This window comes from Triplophysa dalaica, chromosome 8 (assembly GCF_015846415.1).
Source record: "Triplophysa dalaica isolate WHDGS20190420 chromosome 8, ASM1584641v1, whole genome shotgun sequence".
Taxonomy (NCBI): domain Eukaryota; kingdom Metazoa; phylum Chordata; class Actinopteri; order Cypriniformes; family Nemacheilidae; genus Triplophysa; species Triplophysa dalaica.
Window position 1 is genome coordinate 4,845,638 of NC_079549.1, and position 25,650 is coordinate 4,871,287.

Consider the following 25,650-nt stretch of genomic DNA (forward strand, 5'->3'; position numbering starts at 1 on the left):
GGAGCCTTGCCATGCAAAGAGATCAACTTAATAGCATGAGTGCTTTAAACCGACCAGCATGGCAGCCTGTGAGTTATCACAATCACACATTTTTGAAAGTCATCATTTTGAAAGCAAAATCAATATGGCTGCGTTTTTAAAAGTGAGGCTCAGGCGAGCGATCTTTTTTAAAAAATAATCAAAAGAACTGGAGCTTTGCCAAACAACGTTCATCGATCTTCATTGAGCTTCTCGGATAGAGTTCAAGTGTGTTTGACTGATCTGATCTCTGAAATGAGAAGTTCCCTCCCTGCTGTGGAGTCAATACCTCAGCATGAGAGACGATTTAAAAGAAGCCATCACTTCCTCGGGATCCCTAAGCGACAGCTCTAGAAGGTAGTCTCTCACTGGGTGAGCTATACAAGGATTCGGTTAATTTTTTTGATTTTGGCAGGCCTGACGTCTCTTTTTCAGTGGATCATCTTTGATTTGAACGTTGCTGAATGACCTGAATCAATGAAATGTTTTTGTCCTGGAAATTGCAAAGCAAGCACAATTGTACAGTGTGAAAGAAAAGTCTTTGAGAGATTCAGCGTTTGTGCATATATTTGTCTTTTTTGAAAACACAAAGGAATTGTTGGGAAGGACAATTTGTAGTTTTTTAAAGGCAGTAAGGATATCTGTTGAACACAAAATGAGATATTTTGAAGAATTTAGTAAAGCAAACAGTTCTGGGGCAGCTTTGACTACCATTTTAATTTTGATGTCTCAGAACTAAAAATTGCTAACATTCTTCAAAATATCTAACTTGTGTTCAAAACAAAGTAACTTATACAGATTTGGAACAACTTGAGAGTGAGAAAATGATGACAGAATTACAATTTTTGGGTTAAATATCTCTTAATGATCTTAAAAATTATGCAAGCATCAGCAACATTTTTAAATGTAAAGTGTTTTAAATATCTGTTTATAATAAAAAGGTGTGGCAATTGCCTGTGTAAAGCATTAAAATATTATTTTTTAAATGCATCGACACTGAAAATTTGTTTATAATAAAGTTCGCCAAATAAATGTAATGGTTTTGATCACCTTTTTGGCAATACCAAGACATGCACGTGGTCTAAACAGACAGACAGACAGATAGGTAGCTGACTTTGAAATATGAACGCAATGGGGTCCACAGTAGTCAATTCTACAACATGATATTGTCGCCATCTGTTGGTCGAAACATGGAAGGACCATTTTTTATTGAAATTGCAAAGGTGCAGTCTACTTTTGTGTTGGAATATTTTTGATTATGATATTTTGATTTGTTTGCAAGCGAGCCAATAGGAGATTTTTTCGTTGACATATCGTTCGAAAAACACAATGTTTTATTTTGTGCAAGAAATAAAAAACATGTTTTTCTGTCAACACCGAAGAAGATTAAATGAGGAGTTTATTTGCAAAATCAGATAACTCTATTTAAAAAAATCAAAAAGCATGTTTTTATTATGTTGTCATGAATTATTGTGTTATTGTGAATTACAGTATATATATATTGTATGTATCGAGTTTGATTTGACTGTAATGTTTAGTATGTCTGAGTCATAAAACATGTGAGGAAAACGGCACAAGCATAACAAGAAAACAAAACAGAGTGTGTTAATGTCACACATCCGTTCATGTCATTATCACGTCTACTAAAAGTGGAGGTGTTAACCAAAGCGCATGTAAAGAATACATATTCCATCACTATTCATAACATACTGTAAAGTCAATGTCATATGACCAGCAGAACAGAGCACATCCAGAATCACTGATCATCGTGAAGTTCTGCCCTGTATCAGGCAAGTTTGATCGCTCCAAAGAAGGTGGAATCCCCATCCAGAGAAATATTTGCTTGGGTACGGGGTATAAGAAGCTCCAGTTTGTCCCCAGAGTCCAGCTTCACTACACCTGCACATCACACGCTCAGTTAATTTGACTTGAATTTTTAGATGCATGTATCCTTTAAATAAGTTTATATAAAAGTATACTGTACATGACATGCATGTGTATGCTAATGTCTAATCTAAATATAGGAAAATATGATGCTTAAGGAAATGGATTACCAAATATGTTATTTTATTAAGATAGTATTTATAATATTTTACATTGTGTCACTATTTCCAAACAATAAGGCACACCCCCCTCAAATATCCAATATAATGCACAGAATCTTGTTCTTATAAAATAATGGAAATGTATTAACGCTGTTAATGAAAACAGGAATGTTTCATACCTGCAGTGTAGCAGGTGTTGAAGTGATTGACCGGATTCATGCTCTGAATACAGCGAAACAGGACCACTCGCTGACTCTCATCACCAACAACATTCATCTTTGTACGAATCACAATGTGGCCCATGGCGAACGTTGAGTCTATGTAGTACACCTGGGAAAAGGAGAGCTTCAAGTATTGAGGAAAAAAACACAGCACTGTGTTGGGATGTCGCAAAGTTCACCTACTAGGTCAAGAAGCCTTAAGTATGTGGGATATTGATGTACCTGACTATAGATGAAGAAGAATCCTTCCGATTTGATTAATATGGTCCCATGTTCTTCCTCCAGAGCAGAGCCTCGCTTTAGGCCCGTCTGCCACGGAACCGCAGTGCATATTTCTAATTCAAACTCTGACACAAAAACAAACACAATGACATCATCTTCAAAAAATGAGGACATATTCAATGTCACTTTTGCATTTATCGTGAAAGACTGCATAAAACATTATATTATATAATATATATATAATATATGCATATATATTATATTATATGTAACACTTTAGTATAATGACCAATTCTCACTATTAACTAGTTGCTTATTAGATGCCTTTTTTTAATATTGGCTGTTTATTAGTGCTTATAAAGCACATATTCAACATGACCATATTCTACATCCCTAATCCTACCAATACCTAAACAACAACCTTACTAACTATTAATAAGCAACAAGTTAGTAGTTTACTGAGGCAAAATAATAGTTAATGGTTTATTATTACCAAGAATTGGACCTTAAAATAAAGTGTGACCATATTATATCATATTATAATTTTAACACTTTACCTTACGAGGCACATAAATGCATGTTCCCTTAAAAAATAATCATCCGGATATAAACCTTTAACACTGAAATGCTTATGCTACACTAAAGATCCTTTACCCTTTTGGTAGGTTTTCCTCCTGCTGTCTGCCATCATCTGTAAGAAGGGCTGAAAGGCTGTGCAAAGACAGAAAAAGTGGATTTTTAATTGAAAAAATAAGGCGAAGTGTTTTTAGTATGCATCGTTTTGCCAACTTTAACAACAAAATGATAAGGGTTTGGCATGCAGTGACTCATAGAGGAACAGGATATGTAAATGCATAATTGTGAACCTTTGCACAGTGTGGATGTTTTATATTAAGTGGTTTTAATCTTGCACCATCTGTCAGAGTTTATGCTCTTTTTCTTTTAGTAAACGGTAAACACAACCTACAACTCTTCTCAGAAAAAACGGTTTAGATGTTAAAAAGATTTGTTGATGAAGTGTATCTGCATGAAACAGATAAGAAATGTCATGACCTTTTGTTTTAAGAATGTAGTGATGATAATAATAGAAATAAGTGTTGGCTTGCCTGTTCTGTCCGAGACTTGACTAAGACTTCTTTTTGCCACGTCCTCCATCTCAGCTTGCTGCAGACACTTTAACAAACACAATAAATGTGACGGGTCTCAAACACATAACCCAGAACTATCTTAGCTTTACAAATCATTTTAACGTCCAGTGAATTTTAATTTTTTTAATGTTTTTACATTATTTCCACTCATCAAAATAAGTTTCAACTTCAATTTCAACTTAAGGTACAGCAAACAATTTTATTGAACTTAGAATTTAAAGCAGCAATAAGATACAAACCAGTCAAAAGTTTAGGATCATGCACTGAAATGTTTTCATTATATTTGATCTCGCCTCGTGCTTTAATTGATTAAAGAGTTAAAGAGTAAATATTAAAATTATAAATATGTCTTTGGAAGCCAAAAACATACCAAGAAATATTACCAATTTATTTCACTCAAAACATAAAATAGTTGAAATGGACCACATAGACCAAACCAAATAATGAAGGAAAAGCAGCCAATGAGAGCTCAGCGTAGATGGGAACACTTTCAATACTGTTTAAAATGCCAATTTACACATTCTTGGCAAAGGGTGGCTACATTAAAGATACTAAAACATAAATTATAAACATTTGACCAAAAGTGTAGACATATGGGACAAGTGCCCCATGATAAACAAACCTTTACTTTGTAACTAACAGTATAATAAATCGAGGGGAGGCTCATTGTCAAAAATGTTAATCAATTGAATACTTCATGGTTAGTTTTTTTCTAGATATTATCAATTCTGATATACTTTAGGCATATACATATTTAATCATACAGTTTTGGCTACAAAAAGATATTTGTAATGACCCCGATACTATAACTTCTCTGTGACAATTCTTTCAAATAACATTTATAGACACTTATTTGAAAGGACTACTCTCAGACCATAAGTATGTTAAATATACCAACAAGAACTTTATACAAAAAATTCCAGGTATTGTTCTCCTAACCTCAATTCTGTCTTTACCCTCCTGTTGTTTCTGCTGCTGGGCTTGTTTGTCTGGCTCCTCAACAGGATCTTCTAGTTTCCCGCTTTGTTCCTCTCTCTTGCGGACCACCTCGGCCCTCAGACCCTCTACCTCGGCCTGCAGGGCAAGAACATGATACAGGGAAAGAACAGAGAGTGAAGAAGAGGTGACGACAGCAAGAATCAGGACCACAAACACCCAGGGCAACCTTTTGCCATGGCCCCGGCCTGGATCGGCATCTCCAACAGGCATGATGGAAACAAACGTCTAGGAAAGAAGATTTTTAAATGAGTGAATTTAACCGAAAGCTTAAAAGATATAAAAGATATATAAGTACACTTGAACCCACCTCAAAACATGACTTTAATCATTTGGGATCCACACAGTTAACATTTCTGTCAGAACAATGAGATAATCCAGCAAACAAAGCTCTTCTGCATGACCTCGATCGCTCTTCAAAATGATTCTGTGGTATCTGGTACCCCAGCAACAGCTCTAACAGTCAAGCAGTACAAGTCTTGTCTTCTGGTTTTTCGCTTCAGCAATAACGGTCTCCTTTCCTGCCAAGCCTTCCACGCCTACCATACTACACCGCAACCGAAAGTTGCTGCGTCACCAGTCAAAAGCGGCCGTTCCGGGAAAATGTGTGTCAAAGTAAATATTGATTTAATAGTCTGCCTTACATTTCTCATCATAAAAGAACAAACGCCGATTCTAAGCAAGTGCATAAATTACTATGGATTGAAATATTGGATGCAAAAGGAAAGGTGCAAATTCTTGACAAGAAAAAAGTTCACTTCAACTCTTTATTTTAAAGCATTGTCTTCATGAAGAAAGAGGAACCAGGCAATTTAAAAATCACACGCCATTCCTGCAAGTTATCAGAAGGGTTTGAATTCTTTATTGCATGTCACCACACAGAAAATACAAAGTGTGATTCAATTGTATTTACACGAACAAATGATTTGACTAGAAAATCCATGGCTCAAAACACACATGAATGTATTGAAAAAAGAACAGCCTCCTCGCACACTCAATATCTCTGATTTACAATTCACCGTACAAAGCAAATATAAAACATGAGCAGCGCTTTACATGATATCATATTTTCAATTCACGAAGGAGATGAAATTTGATTTTTTTCATATGAACTAGCCCCGGAAATTGCCAGAACATGCCAATGTTTCTTAGTCAAATCTAGTCAACTCTATAGTAGTTTTGTTAATTTATTGTGACATTTACACTCAACCACACAGACATTCAATAGAGTTTAATGGCACATCACTGTGAGTTGAACAAAATGCTTAGCAACAACGTGATCACTGAAAATAATAATCTTATTGAATTTGGAAGAATTACCCAGAATTCCCGCAATGGGACATTAATAATGACCACTCAAATGGTCAAATTCAAAAGTCAGGAACACAGAAGCAAAAACAAAACAATATAATTAACCTAAAACCACCAAAACTCCTGCATTTTGGGAACGTTCCCCTGGATCGCCTGATTCCGCCCGTCCCACTCCTGTTACAACCGTCCTGTTTAGAACAAGTAACACTGGTTACAACTGAAAACATCTAAAGCTCAATTGCTTCTATAAAAAACAAACCCTCAAACACCACAAAAGAACCCATTCAATCTCAAAAGGTGGACTTTGGAAGCCTGACAAACCTCTGGTTCATCCTTTTCAAAATTTACATGCAAACTGGCATTGAAATGTTCTGCCTTAAAATCAGTCGTAACAGTACGACAAACTGTGTAAAAGTGCACCAGAGTTGAAAAACATGTGCAGAGCATCTTAAGCATGCATTAGTTACACAAGTGGATGTGCATTGATCCAACACTATGCATGATGGATCAGGGTTGCAAAGTCCACATTTCAGGATCATTTATACCGGGTCCCAGACAGTCAACCACTAAACTGTGACTATAGTAAGAACAAATTATCACTGGTTTGAACCTCCTTGTGTGTTTACCACTGACAAAAACATACAGTATTTGTTGAGAATGTCATTGCTTTCTCATTGGTGAATTTACCCAAAAATAAATTTTCCGTTCTTTCTTCATCATCATGTAATTCTAAACCTATATATGACAAGGAAATGTTCACACAAAGAAGGTGAATATGGACTAAGGCGTCGATCTCAAAGCTTCCATCAAAGTATTTTGTACATTATACAGCTGCGGAAAAACATTTCAAAATTATTGTTTTTGCTTCATTCTGTGAACTAAAAACACTATTTCTGCCAAATTTCAAATAAAACTATTGTTTCAATTTGCAGAAAATGAAAATTGGAGAAGCAGGTCAAAATAACAGAAAACAATATGCTCTGTATATTATTTCAGACCTCAAATACTGCAAAGAAAACAAGATCTTATTTACTTTTAAGCAAAACAGTATTTTATATCCATAAGTTTAGGAAAAGTAAAATGTGATAACCTGTCTTTTACATTTGCAGTTGGATGTCTTTGTCTTTGATTTTGTTGAAATTCAACAGACTCTGGACTGGAGTGCCCACAGAACATCTAGAAATCCTCTCTCTAAATCTCTTCACTTCTTCCGCAGCTGTACTTCTGAAGCCTGATCATGTTTTCTATGAACAACTTAATTTAAGTAGTTCAAATCTTATCCTTCGCCAAAACTCTTCTAAAGCCGCAATGTGCACACATTTGGTTAAAAAATCAACTAAATCAATGTTCAAAACTCCCTCTTTACCATACCCTAATTTGCTTATAATAAGCTTATAATAATGACTTATAAGTTGAGCTGTCAGGTATGACTTTACAGGAAATGTTAGTTTGATGTCATTTGACTTTAGCTGTCCTTAAGATAAGTATGTAAAGTGACCCGCAATTTTATTTCTAACAGAGATAGTGATAGAGAGTCAAAATTTACGGGGTGCAGCTTTAAGCTCACGTATATGAGGTGAAGACATGTCATCCTTGATAAGACATCAGTGATGAGGAATGCCGATGGCCCTCGCATGCCTTGTGATCAATGGTGACATTCAAATTAGGAGAGAAAGATTTTAGGGAATTATTTACTTTCATCATTGAGAAAGAAATCAACATTCTTCAAATTTTCTCACGTGAGCAGGCATGATTTTTAATTGTAGATAAAGAAAATTATATGGAACTGAAAACAGTGACGAAAACGAATGGATCTTTTTATACATCGCGACAGTCAGAAATATTAAGCTAGCTTTTCAAACATGATCCAAATGAAAACAGGTCATCGGCAGAGATTTGATGATAAGCACTTGCCCTGATTAAAAAAGGGGAAACGTTATATTCTCAACTTGTGCAAATGGACTGTGCTTGGAACACTGTCAAGCTGCTGTTGTGTGCGATATTACTCTTCTTTTTAAAAGATCACAAAGCCTGAGACATGGAGAGAAAAGATACTTTAGGCTTTTTGTGATGGCATTTTTGTTCAGCACTCACAGTGTACTGCAGCCCACATTTGCACCTCTCACGCACAGCTCCACATGCACATCCAAAACATGAGATTGAACCACAATGAGCTGATTTCCTGAGTGGATTTTAACCTTCAGTGAAAAAAGAAGGCAGTGAGATAAATAAAGCTCTGACGTTACAGGCGAGTACAGTAAACTTGAATGCATGAAATGCCGTCGACAAAGATGAAATGGGATCAGTTGCCCCGATCCTGACTAAATCCTTACTATTTAAAGGCAAAAATTATTCAAAATATATCTGAGCCCTCTGTTCGGTTTAAAAAACAAATACAAAAGGAGAAATCATAACACTTTACAGTAAGGCCATGTTTTAATGAACAATATTTTAACAGCATGTAATAAGCTTGGTTAAAGGAATTATCAACCCAAATATGAATTTTTAGTTAATTCCAAAATGATTTGTTTGTGTTCAACTGAGGAAGGGATGTCATGAGTCAATTTCATATCTAAATTAATTTAACTATTCCTTTAATGTTTTTCCTACATATACAGTTGTAACATTAAAATTTTAATGTATTAAAAAATATTATTTTTTTAAGCATTGAAACCGACATTTTTCATAAATATACTATTGTTTTTTGTTATACTAAACAAACCAGGATTGATAAATGCTGTTGCATAGAACCTTATTGTAAAGTGTTAAATATACAGTGTTTTATATAGCCGCAAGGAATCCTATCCATCTTTCTTTTCCAGTATTCATACTTGCAAGTGGTGGGGCATTTAATATACCTTAAGGTGTCTTTATATGCAAATTACAAAGGACTAAGATCATCTAAAAACTCCTGAAGATGTTCAGTAGTCTTCATCACTATATAAATTAAATCATAACGAATAAATTCTTGGTGGATCAATGAAAAGAGCTGAAGAGAAATAAAACAAAAGAATAACTTGTACATTCGATCCGAGAGGGTTCAGATTCAAAGCATTTCTTGTTTTAGATTATAGTGACGTTAGTCGAGCTCTGGGCCGTCTCCTCTCTGGCATGGCTTTTGAGCAGTTCCTTCATAAACTGCTCCAGAGCGGTGAAATAACCCTGGCACTGCCAGGTGTCATTATGTGTACCCTCTGCAAAGATGGCGAGGCGTTTAGTCCGAGACGGAGACAATTCGTACAGCTGTTTCATCATTACCGGCGGGATGAGCTGGTCTGATAAGCCGGAGATGAAGAGGGACGGCATTCGGGACAGCGTCACGTGTCTATGGGACAGGAACTTGTTCTTGTAGCACCAGAGGGGCAGGTAACGCATGGGAAAGAACGAGAACAGTGTGGCCGCCATGTGCGGGATGCTCAGGAAAGTGTTCTCCACCATGAAGGCGGCCACTCGATGCGGGTTGCCCGAAGCCAGACGTATGGCTACCGCGCCCCCCAGCGAACGACCGAACAACACCACTTTCGTCTTGTCGATGTCCGCCCGGGTCATGATGTAATCCAAAGTGGCCTCGGCATCCTGGTAAAGTCCCTCCTCGCTAGGTTCTCCATCGCTCTTTCCGTAGCCTCTGTAGTCCACCAGCACCACGTTGGCCTTCAGATTGACCAGCATGAGCAGCGCGTTAGGCACGCGGTGGCCTATGTTCCCTGCGTTGCCATGGAAATACAAAATGGTGGGTGCGGAGGCGGGGTTTTCACCAGTGTAACGGAGCAGAATGAGGTTGAGCCGAACGCCGTCTTTGGTGCGGATGTACACATTCTCATGAGGGATTCCCGTCGGCACGGGAACGTAAAGGCGCGAAGACGAGGGCTGATCGGGAAAGTAGAGCAGCACGTCCTGGAACTTGTATAAGATTCCAGCCACAGATGCTAAAATGAGTACCAGCAGTATGAAGCCTCCGTACAGGTGGAAGGTCAGAATTAGGGCGAGCAGGGAAACGCGGCAGACTCCCCACGACCACGCACACACGGTCAGCAAACACGCCTCCAGTGCAGCCCATAACCTCCACGGCTTCTCCATGACAACTGGGATGACGGGAGTGTCTCCAAACTCACTGTAGGTGCAATCTGCGGAAAAACAAAAAGCAAGATTGACAGTACATGTTGAATGTTGAATGATAGAACTACTGGGATCACCAGGAAGATATTTTTGCTATAGAGTTCAAGTATTAACATTTCTATCATCAGACAAGACATTTCTATAGTCATACTACTACTCACTTTTCAATTTTCGCTATATTAAGGTATATATTAAGCAATATTAAATGTGTTCCGAGTGTGTCAAAACATAAAAAAAATGTGTTATTAACCAAATCAACGAAAATTGTATGATTAAAAACCTGCCAAGTAAAAATTAGCAGGACACTCTGCTCCCAAACACTGGGGGCGTGTCCGCTGTTGGCACCGAAGCCACGCCCACTCGTGAGTCATGTCTCTCAACCTGAGTCTCCAGTATATGTGAAGAGATTTACGGGGCGATTTGAATTCAAACACGCACGATATTCATCAATAGAGAATCACTCGTCGCTCTCCTTCCACTCACTGTTTGCGTTGTTCCCCTCCATCCATTCGCATTTGAGTTACCGTTCTCTTGTTATTTGGCCTGAGATTGGTATAGTTGGGCAGAGTGTGAGAGAGCCTGAAAGCATGTGCGTGAGAGCTGGCAACACTGAGCTTGTGATTGAGCAGACCACTCATGCTAAAATACTCTAGTGTTAGGGGAGGGGCCAAGCACGCTCGTACGCAATATTGAATCATCAACCCACCATTTTAGCCCCACCAATAAAATCCTAAACACACAATTGGTGAAAAACTGTTTAACAGTTCGACTCCACAATTCAGTATTTTATACTTCAGAGTTTTTTTAATGTGTTCAGAAACAAATCATTTTAAAGGTGGACTTTAAAGGTGCCATGTGTAATTTTTTTGTGCCATCTAGCAGTGAGGCTGCAAATTCTTTTTCTTGTTCTTTTTTCGTGTTTAACGTAAATAAACAAGTTTGTTTATATATAAGGGTGAATACATTTTGGGGTAAAATATAATTTATGCCAATGCTGTGATTGGTAACTTTTTTTACATCGTTAGACCGAGGTTAGGTTTCAAAATTAAAGGCTGATAAAATGGCAAAAGTTGCTTTATTCATTTCTTTTTTAGGTTGCCTTTAGGCAATAAAGTATTCCGCTGCTGTCCTTCTCAAATCTTGTAACTCCATATTTCATGATTTTTATTTGTTGCCATAAATCATTACAATTAGAAACCCTTTATGTTTTTTCACAGTTTTTTGAAAATATCTAACCAATAAATAGTAGTAAAACTTGTGTGTCAACTTTGACAAAACAGATAATGATTTAAAAAGTGTTTTTCTATCTCCTGAAAAACAGGGAATTTGGACATCAAGGTTTCAGAAGGAAAGTGACAACGACTATTTCTTATATCCACCCTGTCATTACATACAAGTACCGGAGTATGACCATCTAATACCCACACTGTACTATGTACTCTGCATAGAGGGCATATTACCTAATTATCTACATTTTGATAAACATTGTTTTAATCTTTTCAGACAGTTTCTGTGATGACAGAAAGTACAGCTTTGGCCTCCTGCTTTGGGGTATGTATGTACCAAGTCCAGTCTTGACCATTCATTCTACAATTACACTGGAATGCAGATTAAGATCAGTTTACACTCATCTGTGAAAACATCTTCAGGAGTTCAGAAAAATTAGCTTGCTTTCCTAAGCAACACAGAAATGGTCATAAAATGCAGTATATCATGTACATCACAAGCTGCGCCCAAAACAAAATCACATAGTAAAACCATCACACAGATCCAACTTAGCATATCCGCATTACAGCCCTCGCATTCAGCTTCAAACGTTTGGATGGAACTCAAGTAAATAAAAGACATGAATGAGTAACAGCCTGAAGTCCTTACACAACTGACACGTATCAGAAACACACTGATGACAGACTGACGTTGACAGTTTGTGACAGCAGCTTTTCCCTCTGGATTTAATGTTCTGCTAATCATCCTGCTAGCACCTCAACAAACGTATGCTAGCAATCTTATAAAAAACTACTTACATTTATCGCATTTTCATCGGCACATCTTCGGAAAGGGGAGGTTACAAGCAGATGAAACGGTCATCTATATCCACATCCCGACAAAAGCAGCTGATCCACTCTGGCTAGCAGCAAATCTAGCCGGAATGCTTCTGCTGTACTCCGGTGTCGCTTATAGGAAGTTCCGGGTGGAAACAGCGGAACCAATCTGGTGACGCTTAAGATATTACTGGGGGTTCAAAGTTCACACAGCAGTATATTATTGACTCTATTGGTAGATTACATATATTCCTTATAAATACGTACCATAGTTTTTTTATAAAGCTAATAGATATAGTTTTAGCTATTATTTAATGTCATTAATAATGTAAAGCTGTAACAACGCATGTTAATATAATGTAGCATTATTTTGGCTGATTTCTAAAATATTAAATAACAGAGTAAAATAAACTGTATGCTAATAATTACATTATAAATCCTACGTCGACTTATAAAAAGTATGAGTATGGTATCAAGGCCTACATTGCAAGAATGTTAAGTGTGCTAAAAAACGATTTTCCCATCCACCAAATAACATCCCATTAATATAGTTCTACAAAACATAACCAGCAGAGATGCAGAAAGACCATTCTTATTGTCAATAAAACTAATGAATATCCACAAATAAATCCATTGTAATAATTACAAATTCCTATTTTTACCACAGCCTATTTTTCTGTAGGTTTTCTAGTCTATCTGACTTTAGTAAAAGTCCATCAATGTATACATTATCAATGTACAGTCTTTTGACTTGTTTTGAGAACATGAACATTTCTGATTATAAAAAAAATCTTTATTAAACAGTCCTGCCCCAGTGACTAACAACAGTTACACAACATAGTGTGGTGTTGCGACACAAACTAAACAGTTTTTCCAAACAGGGATAATCCCTTTTGTATGCCTCACCTTATAACTTAAAATAAGAGGAGATACTCACCACATGTTTTCATTGGTTCTGGTTTCTTCAGAGATGCAATATTGATATTCAACCATATTGAAATCCATTTAAAGTTTTTTTTCGTAAAAAAAAACAATAAGCCAATACTTGTGATAAGCCTATGCATTGTCTACCCGCTGTAATATAAACTTAGTTACTTTAAAGGCCTATCACTAACTAGAAAATCCTCTTAAATGAGAAATACAGTATACAGGAGTTTTGTAGTATTTAGATACTGTTTTTTTTTTGAAAGTCTGCTAAAAAGCCTGTATAGATGTATAGTATTGGACTTTGGACACTTTCATTTATGTGATTTTGTGCAAAAATGAGCGCAAATAACAGTTATAACTTGTAAGATGTCTTCAAATGTGTCTTGACTCTCTTGGTTTATTATTGTTCATTTTTTTATGTTACTTTGTTAGTTGTAACTTGGTGGCTACTGTGTTATTTCAGAAGGGCGTGGCAGTGCGGTAAATCAGGCCCACAAACTTGTATAACTGGATAGTTTACTGATGGGTCAATTTGCCATAATCCTGATCAACATTCTTCTTATACTTAACTGTACATACTAATAAAGTTTATAAATATACTTCATGAAGTGTTACAGCGCAGGTATTGTAATGTTTATATATTTAGTTTGATGATAATATACAGTAGTTTATCCTATGATGTAACCTTGCAAAAATGCAATCTGCTTGACATTCATAACAATTTGATTTCACTTGGCGTCAAAGACATTTGAATAGTTTGGTTCCAAAATAAAATACTTTTCAATAATCACGTTTTTTTATTATGTTATCATATTTTAATTGTGTTTAATTGTGTTAGTTAGCTCTATTTTTGAGTTATTAAGGCTTAAATCAAAACAAACCAACTGCTGTTTGATTGATATTTATTGTGAAGGAACAATAAAAAACATGATTTTTGAAAAAACATTTAAACGGATTTATCTCATTTTGGAACCAAACTTTTCATTAGTTATCTTCTCTGAATGCCCCATGAAGGAGGTGAGTTTGTAAGCACACACCTCCATCGACTTAAAAATGTCACTTGTTTAAGATCCAGCACACACGCTCGACAATGAAAGCCCACTCAGACACAAAGGAACAGATAGTATTTCTTATTTCATCAGAACACAACTTTAATCATTTTAGCAGTATAATCATACCTTCGAAAAGATCATAACTCGTGAGATTGTTTTATAAATTATTTCATCAAAGTTTGTAAAAAAATTAAATAGGTTACTGAACTAAATCATCTATAATATTACAATATAACGGTAGTATAATAATATTATTTTTTTTCAGTAGTCATAGTCGTAATGTTATCTCTATATGCCTTTTAACCTTTCGTCTTTTTTTCTTAAAGTCATTGCTTTGCACATCCCATCACATAGCATCACAGCCTTCAGGTGCTAAGGTTGTGACTAAGAGGACAGTTCTTGTGATTAAAGCACTTCGCTTTCAGTATGGATCTCAGCACAAACCAACCAGTGATCTCTGACACTTAAAAAAGAGGATTAAAAAAGGACACCAACTCAGAACACAAGGAAACCTCGAAATCAAACAGAGACACACGTTTGTTTAGCATTCTCGTAACGTATTTACAACGCAAAAACAACTGAGGTTGAGGGCTGCATAGGTCCACAGGATTCAGAAAGAGAAAAGAAAGTATCTCGGCTTGCTAAGTGATTACGCTGTGTTGAATACTACTTACACAACTGGAGCTGTACTTGGAAATGACCATAAAACATGTGCAAGCATAAAATACATCTTATATTAGGTTTGGTGGTGTTGAAGCGATATTAGCAGGTATCTGTTACATTCAATCTTGTTAGACGCTGAGACATATAATGACTGGACCCCACAAACACAGAGAAACATGTTACGAAGGTGACAAAGTCAGACAAATCGGTGCCATCACAAAGGTCTCCATTTAGGGTGATGTTAGTCGGTTTGTCATGAACGGCATCGTTTCCGCCTGATAAGGTGTCTGCTTTAACATTCATTGCATTGGACCAATTGTTGTAAACATTTAACCGTAATTATATTCAAGGACAGATTATGGGCCCGATAGACACCCAGAATCATCTATGGATGATGATTTTTCATATTTGAATAGAGTATTTTTTCATTTGGACCTCATATCTCCCAATTGCAACGAATTGGGAGCCTCAGGGCCCTCCGGGACTATAATCCATCCTTGATATTGCCACTTGAGTGTGACAAAACCCTTCCTGACTCACATAATAAAGAATATATACAAAGGAGTGATGAGCACAGTGTGTTCGACTGATGTATGCATGCGCCTCTATAACAAACGTCCAGAGCATCTTAGGAAATGAATAACTGACAAGACACAGAGCTCACCTCTCTCGAATTTTATCTGTACTGCTCTTTATGTTTGGCATCTTCATTTCATCTGTTCCTGGTGAAGAGGTTGAATTAGTTTTGTTTTTTAGATCGAAATAGAGATGATCACTTCTATTCTATTTACTGTTGCAGAGCAGGTGGTCTCCGCCAAATGTCCGGGGATATAAACTGACTAATAAGCTCTCAGGAGGGTCATCTGTCTCGTTCACTGTGGTTTCCTCTAATTATTCATTAGTAAAATCCTCACCGCAGTGAATCCAATCCCTGCACGGTGCACTGGACGGCCCGGATAGACTGCCGCCTGTTTTCCACTAACATATGTACTTGTTTTGTTATGGTCTTGTTCTGGATTAAATACCGCGTGTTTCTAGGTTCATTTGAAGTAGGTTCATGTATTATTAAATGTAAGGGACGTACAGTCTGTTTTAGATGACCGGATGGCCAATAAGGCCAGACTTCTGATGCTAAGTCACATATCCGATCTGTTTAATAACCGAAGATTAACCTGTCATTTGATAAAACTCTAGCCTAAATTAAAAGCCAAAAACAGCTGAGATGTAAATTAACCACTTGATCCAAATACATCAATTTAAATTCAGAAATAACTACATAAAAAAATAAGATTCTCTCTCTGTATTTGGTCATTCAGGTCAAGCTGAACTGCATTAGCAAAAAAAATACTTGTGCTTCTGACACTTCGAATGTCATGTGCTAATAGTCGATTAAATTGCAGAAGGGCCAATGGATAGTTTTTTTTCAAGTGAAAATATTACATTTTCTTTAGTGTTTTGTCAATATTAAGAGTTTAATGGCATACTATGTGCAAAACAAAAGGAAATATCGGGGGGAAATAAAATGCCTACATACAAATAACACCAATGCAAACATCCTACATAAGTCACTCCTTGATTTTAAGCTAAAGGCGTTTTAAAGGTGGCAAAGATGACCCACTTTTATTCCTATGGTTTGTTAAAAGACATGCATTATGTTGTCTATTGAAATGGCAGTTACAACACTTACAATATGATTCTCTTTTTTTTCTTAGCTCTAAATGACTCATGTGCATGTATGTCAGTTGTATGGGCCAGTGTTGCTTTTCGGACAAGCATGTGATGTTTGACACCATGGACACAAAAGCGTGACCGTGTCTTTTGACAGGTTCACACTGAGGCTATGTGAAATCTGTCTTTAAAAAGGCTTCTTTTTGCGCTCGTGTCAGAATAATACCTGTAGAAAACAAATAAAATAGATCAGCCCTTAACTACTTTGCTCATTAACAACCAACCGAACTGAGATCCGCCGGCCCAGCCACCTGAGACGGGCCTTCTCCGTGCCATCCATCGGGAGCGGTTTGATTAAGCCCCCCAACAGCCTGTTTTTTTTCAGATTTATGACTATCTTAAGGTTCGTAACAAATGAATGTAGTTTCCACTGAGTTGCTCATGCCTCACCAATCTCTTCATGCAAATGTTTCAGGAATGTTCAAATGTGTGTATACATGATGGGTAAGCCCTTTACTGTAGTAAGGAACGTCGTGTGTGATGGATCCTCTCTGTGTTTGGGGTATTTAGTTTTGTGAGCTCCGATTGGCTGGTTTCATGCCTAAGTCGATCGCCTCTCTTAACCCCCCGGGCTACCTTGTGACCAGATTCCGATTTGTTTCTTTCAAATTTAGCAGTGTAGTCAAAACTCGGTGTGGTAATAACATGCAATCATAGAATATAGGGTAGATAATACAATATCTTAATACAATATATACTACTTAGGATTTGTGGACTCCGTGTCGCTCCTTTGCAGGGGGCGAACACAAAACTGGATACGATATTTTAAGGACCTGTTTCAGTTTTAAGCACGTAAGCAAACAGCCCACTGACATAATGTTCTAAACGTACCCAGACCCCCGAAGCTACTGACCCGGCCTACCAGGAAATGACATCACATCAGCAACGAAAACATCAGGCTACCTTGTTCAGATCTTAATGGGAGAATTTGGGGGAGTTTTCTAAGCGGATTTGTCAGAGCCTGTATAAACTGCTATAGAGGCTCTACGGAAACCCTCGTAATGAATAGAGCAGCATTCAGAGAGTTTGTGATTACAAAGAGAAACAAGAACATCTAAGTGGACACACACACATATGCAAGCACAGGCGCACATGCACACGCACTCATCCAGTCACCCACATAGACACTCGCTCTTGAATATTCACTTGGATACTGTACATTTAACTCGTCTCATGTCAATCCTTCCTGCACAAAGACCCGAATGAAACGAAAGAAAAACATGAATTAGATTCTGCAGTCATCTAGTGCAACAGAAATCTAAACCATAGACACAGTGTAAAAAAAACATGGTGCGAGAGAACTCCGCCCTCTTCCGACAAAGGCTACGGTGTTGTCCCTTGTTCTTGTTGCTTGATTAAGTTCGTCCAGAGTTTGTTTAGGTTTTTCTCAGTTTGTTTTGTTTGCTTGGTTGATTGCATCTCCACAGTCTCCACCTGAACTCTACCAGAAGTCCCGAAAAGCATTAGTCACCCCACGGTCCGTCACCTGATCGGGTTTTGCTGGCGTTACTGAGTGGCTTTTCCGTCATTCCTCGTTGGAGGAGTTGGAGGTGAGGTTGAACCCGGTGGGATTGTGGGATGCTGTGAGAGTGGCAACAGTATGAAGGAGGACGAGGACCAGCAGGCAGAATTTGAGTCTGCTGTTGCACAGTCTAGAGGCTGCTGAGGAGGTCAGGGATGTCCCGTGCTGACACGACGGGTGAGTTCTTTTGAGAGTGCCTTTGGAGCTGTTGTCCGTCCTGCTGTCCCATCGAACGTCGCAGCATTCTGTCTCTTCGTCTGAGGGGTTGTCCTTGTGGAGCCCTGAAGCGGCAAAACACACACGTTAACCACTGAAGATGGTATTATAAGAAATGGCAGTGAATTGGTGGGTTACTGACATTCTTACAAATATCTTCCTTTGTGTTTAGCAGAACAAATACATTTACACTGGGTTGGAACAATCTGAGGGCGAGTAAATGATGACAGAATTTTCATTTTGAGTGAATTATCACTTCAAAGTGATACGGGTCAGCTCAAAACAGTGTTAAAGAAACATATCTTCAGACCTATAGGACTGTATGGGTTGTTTTTACTTCACTGAACTGGACTTGTTAGATAAATGTAAAAGAAAAATGTTGAGTAAGGCAGCGTGTAAAAAGTCCACACATTACGTATAAACGAATCCTCATTTTTAATTGATAGCGACCAGTAAACTTTAAAATAAGACATTAACTTGAAAACATATCGATTGGTTGTAATAAATGACAGACTTCGTTAAACAGTTGAACAAAAATGAAAACATATCCTCAGACCTATAGGACAGTATAGATTGTTTTTACTTCCCTGAACTGTGACTTGTTGGATAAATGTAAAAGAAATGTATAAATTAACAAAGAAGAATGACGAATAAGGGAGCGTGTAAAAAGTTCACACATTACATATAAACGAACCCCCATTAACTTGAAAACATATCTATTGATTGTAATATACAGTTTGCACACATGACAGGCTTTGTTAAACAGTTGAACAAAAATGAAAATTCTGTCATTATTTATATCCATAAATTTGAATTGAAAATGTTGACTAGCCCTATGATGTTCTAAACATACTGGTTAGCCTATAAAGTATTATTCTATGAAACAGTGCTATGTGATTACCTTTACCTTTAAATTCCACAGAAACAAAAACACTTATATTGGTTGGGAACATACGTAGTGTAATTCATTTACTTTTCCACTTGACCTTGCCACAAACATCATACATCACATACAGTTTGATAGGTGTATAACATCATGTTGTGATGATGAGGGAGGCATATGCGGGGGAGTGGTAGGCCTAAAGTTTAGCACTGTGAGTCAAGTCTGTGTTAAGTGGGGATACTTGAAGTGATTAAAGGGCATGTAATTATACAGTCTGACCACTCAGCCAGCCTGTGTGCTCTCCATTTCCCATTTATCATCAGTCTGTCTCATTATAGCGCAAGCCCGCAGGCCACCGGGAGGCCAGAGCGTTCATTCATATGCAGTACTCAGCATGCATCCGCTAGGATTAGGAGATAAGCATATCCTGATAAACAGCATCCAGTTACTTTAAGTACAGCGGCCTTTTGGTTCTCAACATTTAGATGAGAGAAAGCCCATTTCATGCCCTCTGGATTCATACCCATGACTGGTATAATTATTCAAATCAAATGGAGGATAATTCAAAGATAAAGTGTTTATTAATCCGCTGAGTTGACTCAAATTGTGTGCAAATAGGTTACGATCACGCTTATTCTTGTGATAAAAGCTATGCTCGAATTGAAGGGGGGTTGGGGGGTTCCGGGACCCCCATAAGGAATTAGGGACCCCCCATAAGAAGTAAAAAACTGTCTTAGGGGGCTCCCTCAGAAAAAAAACTATAAAGACAAATGTGATTAAATTCATGCAATGGATATGGTGAATTTCAGGAATTAATAATTTACTATATATTAAGTTTGTTTATGGGCTAGTTGTCATGTCTCTTAAAATGTTAAACGCCCCACCCCACTTCTCAAGACTGCTAAGCGAAGAACATCGTTGACATGACAGCTTGATTGCCGTCGCTACGGTGAAGCTAACTTCAACTAAAAACCTGTTCTTTTATGTAAGCCTGTTTTTAATAAATAGTATATAGTATGCATATTATGATCAAATATATTGTGTATTTTGTATAAATTGTATACTGCGAGACTATCCCCCAGCTCCACCAAAAAAAGTCTTATGGGGGGACCCTCCATAAGACTTGACTCAATTTGAGCGCTGGATAAAATTCTGAAGCAGGTAAGAGGAAGTGAGAATTGTACTTCCTGTTTCTGCCACAAGGTGGTAACAGAGACAAAGTATTTGAAAAAAATCAGAAATGGCTGTCCAAACCCTGAAAATGTTGTATTCTCAGGCAGTATAGAGAGGAATGAAGACATCTAGGTAAACCTAAGTGCTTGCGTAACATTCTGTCAACAAAAAAGCATTCATCAGATTTTGATATCCCACTTTCCTGTGCGTTCTTGTTATTAAAAAAAGTATATGGGAAAAATAATCAAATAAATAAATACAAGTAAATAGCAAAAGTCACTTCGTTATTGTTTACCTCTAAACTCACTTTATTAGCGTCCAGACCCTTTAGCGATAGCGTTGTTTATACGTTATGTGTTTGTTATGTATTAACTTTATGTATTTAGTTGGCTTCAACATATGGGAAAAATGCTCTGTAAGTGATCTCAATACTTTTGTCTGTTTCTCCTAAATTAGGAACCGCTTTCAAAAATCGTTAAAGTTATATTTACTGATAATGTTCTTTGTGTCAACTTTTTTCCAAACACAACCCCCATTTTATACACTACCTGTTAAAATTCACTCCATCCACTTACCCAGCAGAAGCCGAACAGTCGATTTATTTGTATGAGAAAGGTCAAAGCACTCACCTGTGCATATAAAACTGGGGCTTCCTCCGTAGATGAGCTCATCATTGTCAGGCAATATGAAGGGACACCTCTGCTGGACCTCCAGGCAGTACTTCCTGCAGGGGATCCTGTTGCTGCAGTGCATCTGTGTGGTGTGGAAGAACTGGGCACAGATCCACTGTTTGTAGACAGTCTGCAGAGAGAACAGTACAGAAGGAGAGCCAGAAGGAGACTTGTTAGTGCTTGAGAATCTGGGTGTCCGTTGCAATTGATTACATCATCAGTACCGTGGTTACAGTCATCGCCTAAGTTGCTCCTGCACCTGTGTTTCCTGTGTAGTTTGGTTTTGCATTATGATAAAATGTAGGAGACGATTGAAATCAAAGTTGTACACCATATAAATTGTGAATCATGACAGAATTTTAATTCCTTTAAAGCATGAGATTTTAAAGCCTATAAGAAAAAAGTAATAGGTCGACTTGAATTAAAATAACTGAGAGCTCAAATAAGTCTCAACCACTAAGCAATAAATTGTTACAGTTAGTTCAAAAAACCTTTTGAGGACCATTTAGTATACTTAAAGGGGTCATATGGTCCGATTATGTGTTTTTCAGTGTCTTTGGTATGTTGCCCATAAGACAAGTAAAATTGCCAAAATTAAAGTGTCGGAACAAAAGATGCATTCTATCTAAAAGCGAATGCTCACCCAGACCTGCATGAAACGCCTCGTGTAACCGCAACCCCACAAATCTAAATCAGTTTGTGGTATGGGTATGAGACCGCCCAAATGTATACGCAAGTAAGGTGGGCGTACCTGTCAGTACAATTGCTATGGACCCTGATGTTCCAAATATGGTAAGAGGCAATAAATTTCCATCACAGGCTTGCAGTATTCGACAAATCACTATGCTTTGGTTAACTGGCCAATCATAGCACACCTCACTTTTCAGAGCGATTAGCTTTGTAAAAAATCTGCGCGTTTCAGAGAGACGGGGCAAAGAGGAGATTCAAACATGCACGGTATGTGGAAAATACAGCGTTTTTGAACTTTAAATGGTGTATACACATTGCATTACATCTAAAAACAAACGACTATATTAGTTTTAGTCGTTTCACATGACCCTTTAAAATTTTAATAACTACCCAGAAGCAGATTTCTTTAGCGCTGAACCTGCAGGACTTCCTCACTTAGAAATGTGCTCAATCAAACAAGTGAAAAAACGACATTACACCAAAACCATTTGATTGGACAGTCTTCTTTGTGAACTACACAATAGTGTTCAAAGGCTGAATGAATGAACCGTAAAGCATTAATGGGACCCTTATCAACGACTCAGAATATCAGGCTTTCCAGCAGCCATTAGTCACGCTGACCCAACACATGACATCACTTCCTGTCACCCATCATGAATCGTTCTTCCTGTACTCATCTTCTTTTAGAGAGAGAGAGAATAAAAGGCAGTGAAAGGAGTCCAAACAAACATAAACGCTTTTGGACTGACTTCCGCAACAGACTTGTTGTCGCAATATGTTTCCGTCAGCAGACAGAGGAATACGGTCCTCAACTCCGTCTCCAACAGCAGCTCGGGCAATTATGATGGCAATGAATCACTGTCTTTGCCTTAAGCACAGAGTCTTGCCTGACTGCGTCGCACACAGTTGTACATCATGTCACGTCTTCATCCGAGATGAAATATTTATGTGGCGTCACTCGCGTAAACTCTTTAAAAAGCACATTTCCTTCCACAGCCTTGATCCTCCGCCGCTTTCGTTCGCCTGCGAGGGCTTATTAGATTTGCAGAGAGCCAACCTCTCAGCAGGCGTTTGCTAATGCCTGTTCATATAATGAATCCCTCCTGAGATGGAGGTAAAGCAGACGTTTGTGAAGGATGACAGATCACAGAGTGGGGTACGACCACAGCCTACTGTCTCCTCTCTGGGCCTTTTCAGGCAGATCTGATTGACATTCAAGCAGACAGCTTTTCACAGGTGAAATAAGCTTTTGTTGGAGTTATCTGAGGACACAATGTACTCGAGTCAGCAGTATAGCTGAACATGACAGAGGTGGATCAAAACACCGGACTGCAGTAATACACATCAAAGATCTGGAAGAGCTAGGCCGTCAACATCACAGCTGAGAACCACCCACTTACACATGAAGGCCGACAGGTAAAATTACTTTTTGGGTTGAAATGTCATTTAGGGAGCAGGGGGATCTGAAATCAATGATGCCGCAATAATAGGCCGATGTGGAAAAGCTAAAAGTAAGGCTCTGTTCACAATTCAGTCAACCTTGATGTTACACACTGTTGGCAGCTGCCATGTATAAAGAAGCATTCTACCTAAACAAAAACTTCACCGTGAAAATCTTATTTGGGAAAAAAACACATATACACTGATGACTTGGAAAAATGCTTTTATCCAAAATGACGGCTGTACATTAGAGCAGTATCTCTGTTTATTGGCATTTCTAGCTCGATAGAGCTTCAGGAAAGATGCAGGCAGTGTTTTATAAAAAGCCAATGCAAAGTGCATTAGAGATTCAGCTCAATGGATATTAGCATGTTTGTTCTCACAGCAAAGGGTACATGCATGCCACCCTTAAATTGGGCCAATAGTCCCTAACCCACGCCCTATTCTCCTGCCTGCTCTCCACTGTTTTGTGAGCAAAATGGCAAAAAACAGTTTATTTATAAAAAAATGTGGCTAATAGAATATCTTTTACTGTAGATAGTAGCATAATTATTAGGTCCTGGCAAGGTACTACTAAATTCTTAAAGGAATATTTCATTCAAAAAGCATGTCCATTCATCATAAATGATGAAGTGAGACGTGAGAGAACTATGAGATTTGAAATTATTGGCATGTCAATTTTTGGTTTCAATTTCACCCAATATTAATTGTTTTAAAAGATATTTATTATTCTATGGATGGATGGGTGAACTTTTTGAGAGGCACATTTTTGAGACCTACAGTATATAGGAGCAGCTTTTCCAGAGATACTCTTATTATAGAGATGGTAGGGTCTGTAATACTTCCGATTGAGGAACCTGTAACGGTTAACAAAACCCATTGACATCTATTCAAAAAACTAGCATCCGGTCTCCTTTCCAGCGTTAGCCAGGGCGTTAGCATTAGCCGCTAAGCATATTTGCCTAATGGTTGCAGACGTTTTAAAAGGGCATTGGCTTTTCTAAAAGGAAACAATGACATGCGTCCGAATTAAACTCTCTGAGCTGCTCAGAGATGTTCATGTCTGCATATGGTTAGACGCAGACACTGACAACTCCATGACCATCAGAATCAGAAAGAGCTTTATTGCCAAGTATGTTTGCAAATACAAGGAATTTGTTTTGGTGACAGGAGCATCCACTACACAGAATCACCAACAACAGTACACAGAGACCATAACACTATACAATCACGCATGTAGTTATACATCCGCTTTATTATGTTTACCCCTAGATAACGTGAATCCATCTCCATTCCACATAGCGGCCCACCCTTTAAGGAACGTCTTGATAGACTGGGATACAGCACTATCATTTATCCATTTTATGACATTTCTGATTTTTGTCACAAAATTTTCAATCACTCTTTCTAATGCTCTATAACTCATCAAAGCATACTTCTGCTGAAGTGCCTGCCGCCCCAACTCTGATTGTTTTTGTTCATGAGCTAGGTGTCAGACATTCAGACTGCTTTTTGTGGATTTCATGTATACAATTCATGTATTAAAATGATTAACAAAAAAGGGTGACTGTACGATATATCTGTTGGATTTTGTGAGCCCCCTGGGCAGTGGGCGCCCCAAGAGTTGTCAACACCTTTCGCCCCACTAGCGACGCATTGATGATTCATAAAAAACATCAACTTGGACCGTGTCGAATGTTGAAGCTGAAGAACATAAGTCATATACATCTGTGACAGCATGAGGATGAGTAAATTATCACAAAATTTTTAAAAGTAAATGTTCCTTTAAATCTACTTAAGGCTTAGCAGTCTACAGTGTCATGTAGAAAAACACCACTAGATGGAGGCGCAATAGCCTACGTGTATGAGAATTAGCTGTGAAACAAAACTATTACATCACCGCAATTCAATATAAAAACAATTTCATATACTGACACAAGCAATACAGACAAAATAACTGTAAAACCCATATATTTCTTTAGTCATTTTTTCTTTTAACATTTTAAATATTAGCACTTGTGAACACAGTGACAAAGGTGTAAAAACAAATCAAAATAGCGGGACACGACGTTCAACTGTAGCTAACTCAAAGATAGCTGTCCTTGAATATAGATCATTGAAGACGAAGCGTTCTCAAGCCTTTTTTTAGTGCAGAGTGATGGGAAGTGTTGTGACACTTTTTTAAAGTGACAGACGGTTTTAAGTACACCAGCGCGGTGAGATGATGTCTTCACACGCACACCTCAAACACTCACGCTCGCTAAAGATGGCCACACACACACATATCCAAATGCGCGTGGCGTGCATGAGCAGAGCCCTGGAGACCGTGAGGGTGGCGACATGCTGGTGGCATTTGGAGTTGGCACATGATGACATTAATCCAGAGCTCATTTACGGTGCCACTGTTTGGCAAGTCTGCTCATACTGACAGAGAGAGAAGCTAATTCCTGTAAATCCGCAGAGGCTGGGCGTTTTCCGCAGACACATGGAGACTTTCATAATCTGTCCCATAAACGCTGATATTTCCATCAGCCTGGGGTGTGGAAGTTCTTCCATCCTGCTATTT

General features: G+C 38.0%; 3 protein-coding genes across 5 annotated transcripts in view; all 3 read right to left on the reverse strand.

The window, feature by feature from the left end:
• Window positions 1-1,399: 1,399 nt before the first annotated feature.
• On the reverse strand, window positions 1,400-5,162 carry tnfsf13b (TNF superfamily member 13b). 3 transcript variants are annotated; one of them, XM_056754974.1, is made up of 7 exons: window positions 4,961-5,162; window positions 4,594-4,878; window positions 3,613-3,670; window positions 3,161-3,217; window positions 2,507-2,631; window positions 2,243-2,408; window positions 1,400-1,917 (listed from the first exon to the last, which is right to left on the reverse strand). In XM_056754974.1, exons 2-7 carry the CDS (start codon window positions 4,861-4,863, stop codon window positions 1,805-1,807), a joined length of 789 nt encoding a protein of 262 aa, XP_056610952.1. In that variant the 5' UTR covers window positions 4,864-4,878; window positions 4,961-5,162; the 3' UTR covers window positions 1,400-1,804. The 3 variants fall into 3 exon arrangements, with proteins under 3 accessions (XP_056610952.1, XP_056610953.1, XP_056610950.1); XM_056754975.1 differs by having other exon boundaries at window positions 2,243-2,393; window positions 3,613-3,679; XM_056754972.1 differs by having other exon boundaries at window positions 3,613-3,679.
• A 327-nt stretch (window positions 5,163-5,489) lies between these two features.
• On the reverse strand, window positions 5,490-12,245 carry abhd13 (abhydrolase domain containing 13). The gene is made up of 2 exons (XM_056754971.1): window positions 12,102-12,245; window positions 5,490-10,085 (listed from the first exon to the last, which is right to left on the reverse strand). Exon 2 carries the CDS (start codon window positions 10,036-10,038, stop codon window positions 9,025-9,027), a length of 1,014 nt encoding a protein of 337 aa, XP_056610949.1. The 5' UTR covers window positions 10,039-10,085; window positions 12,102-12,245; the 3' UTR covers window positions 5,490-9,024.
• A 1,971-nt stretch (window positions 12,246-14,216) lies between these two features.
• Window positions 14,217-25,650, reverse strand: part of LOC130427045 (NALCN channel auxiliary factor 1) — a 113,680-nt gene continuing 102,246 nt past the window's right edge. The window contains exons 2-3 of the mRNA XM_056754068.1: window positions 20,913-21,084; window positions 14,217-18,292 (exon numbers count right to left, since the gene is read on the reverse strand). Coding sequence (XP_056610046.1) covers window positions 18,015-18,292; window positions 20,913-21,084 — 450 coding nt within the window. The 3' untranslated portion in view covers window positions 14,217-18,014. The remainder of the gene's footprint in view (window positions 18,293-20,912; window positions 21,085-25,650) is intronic.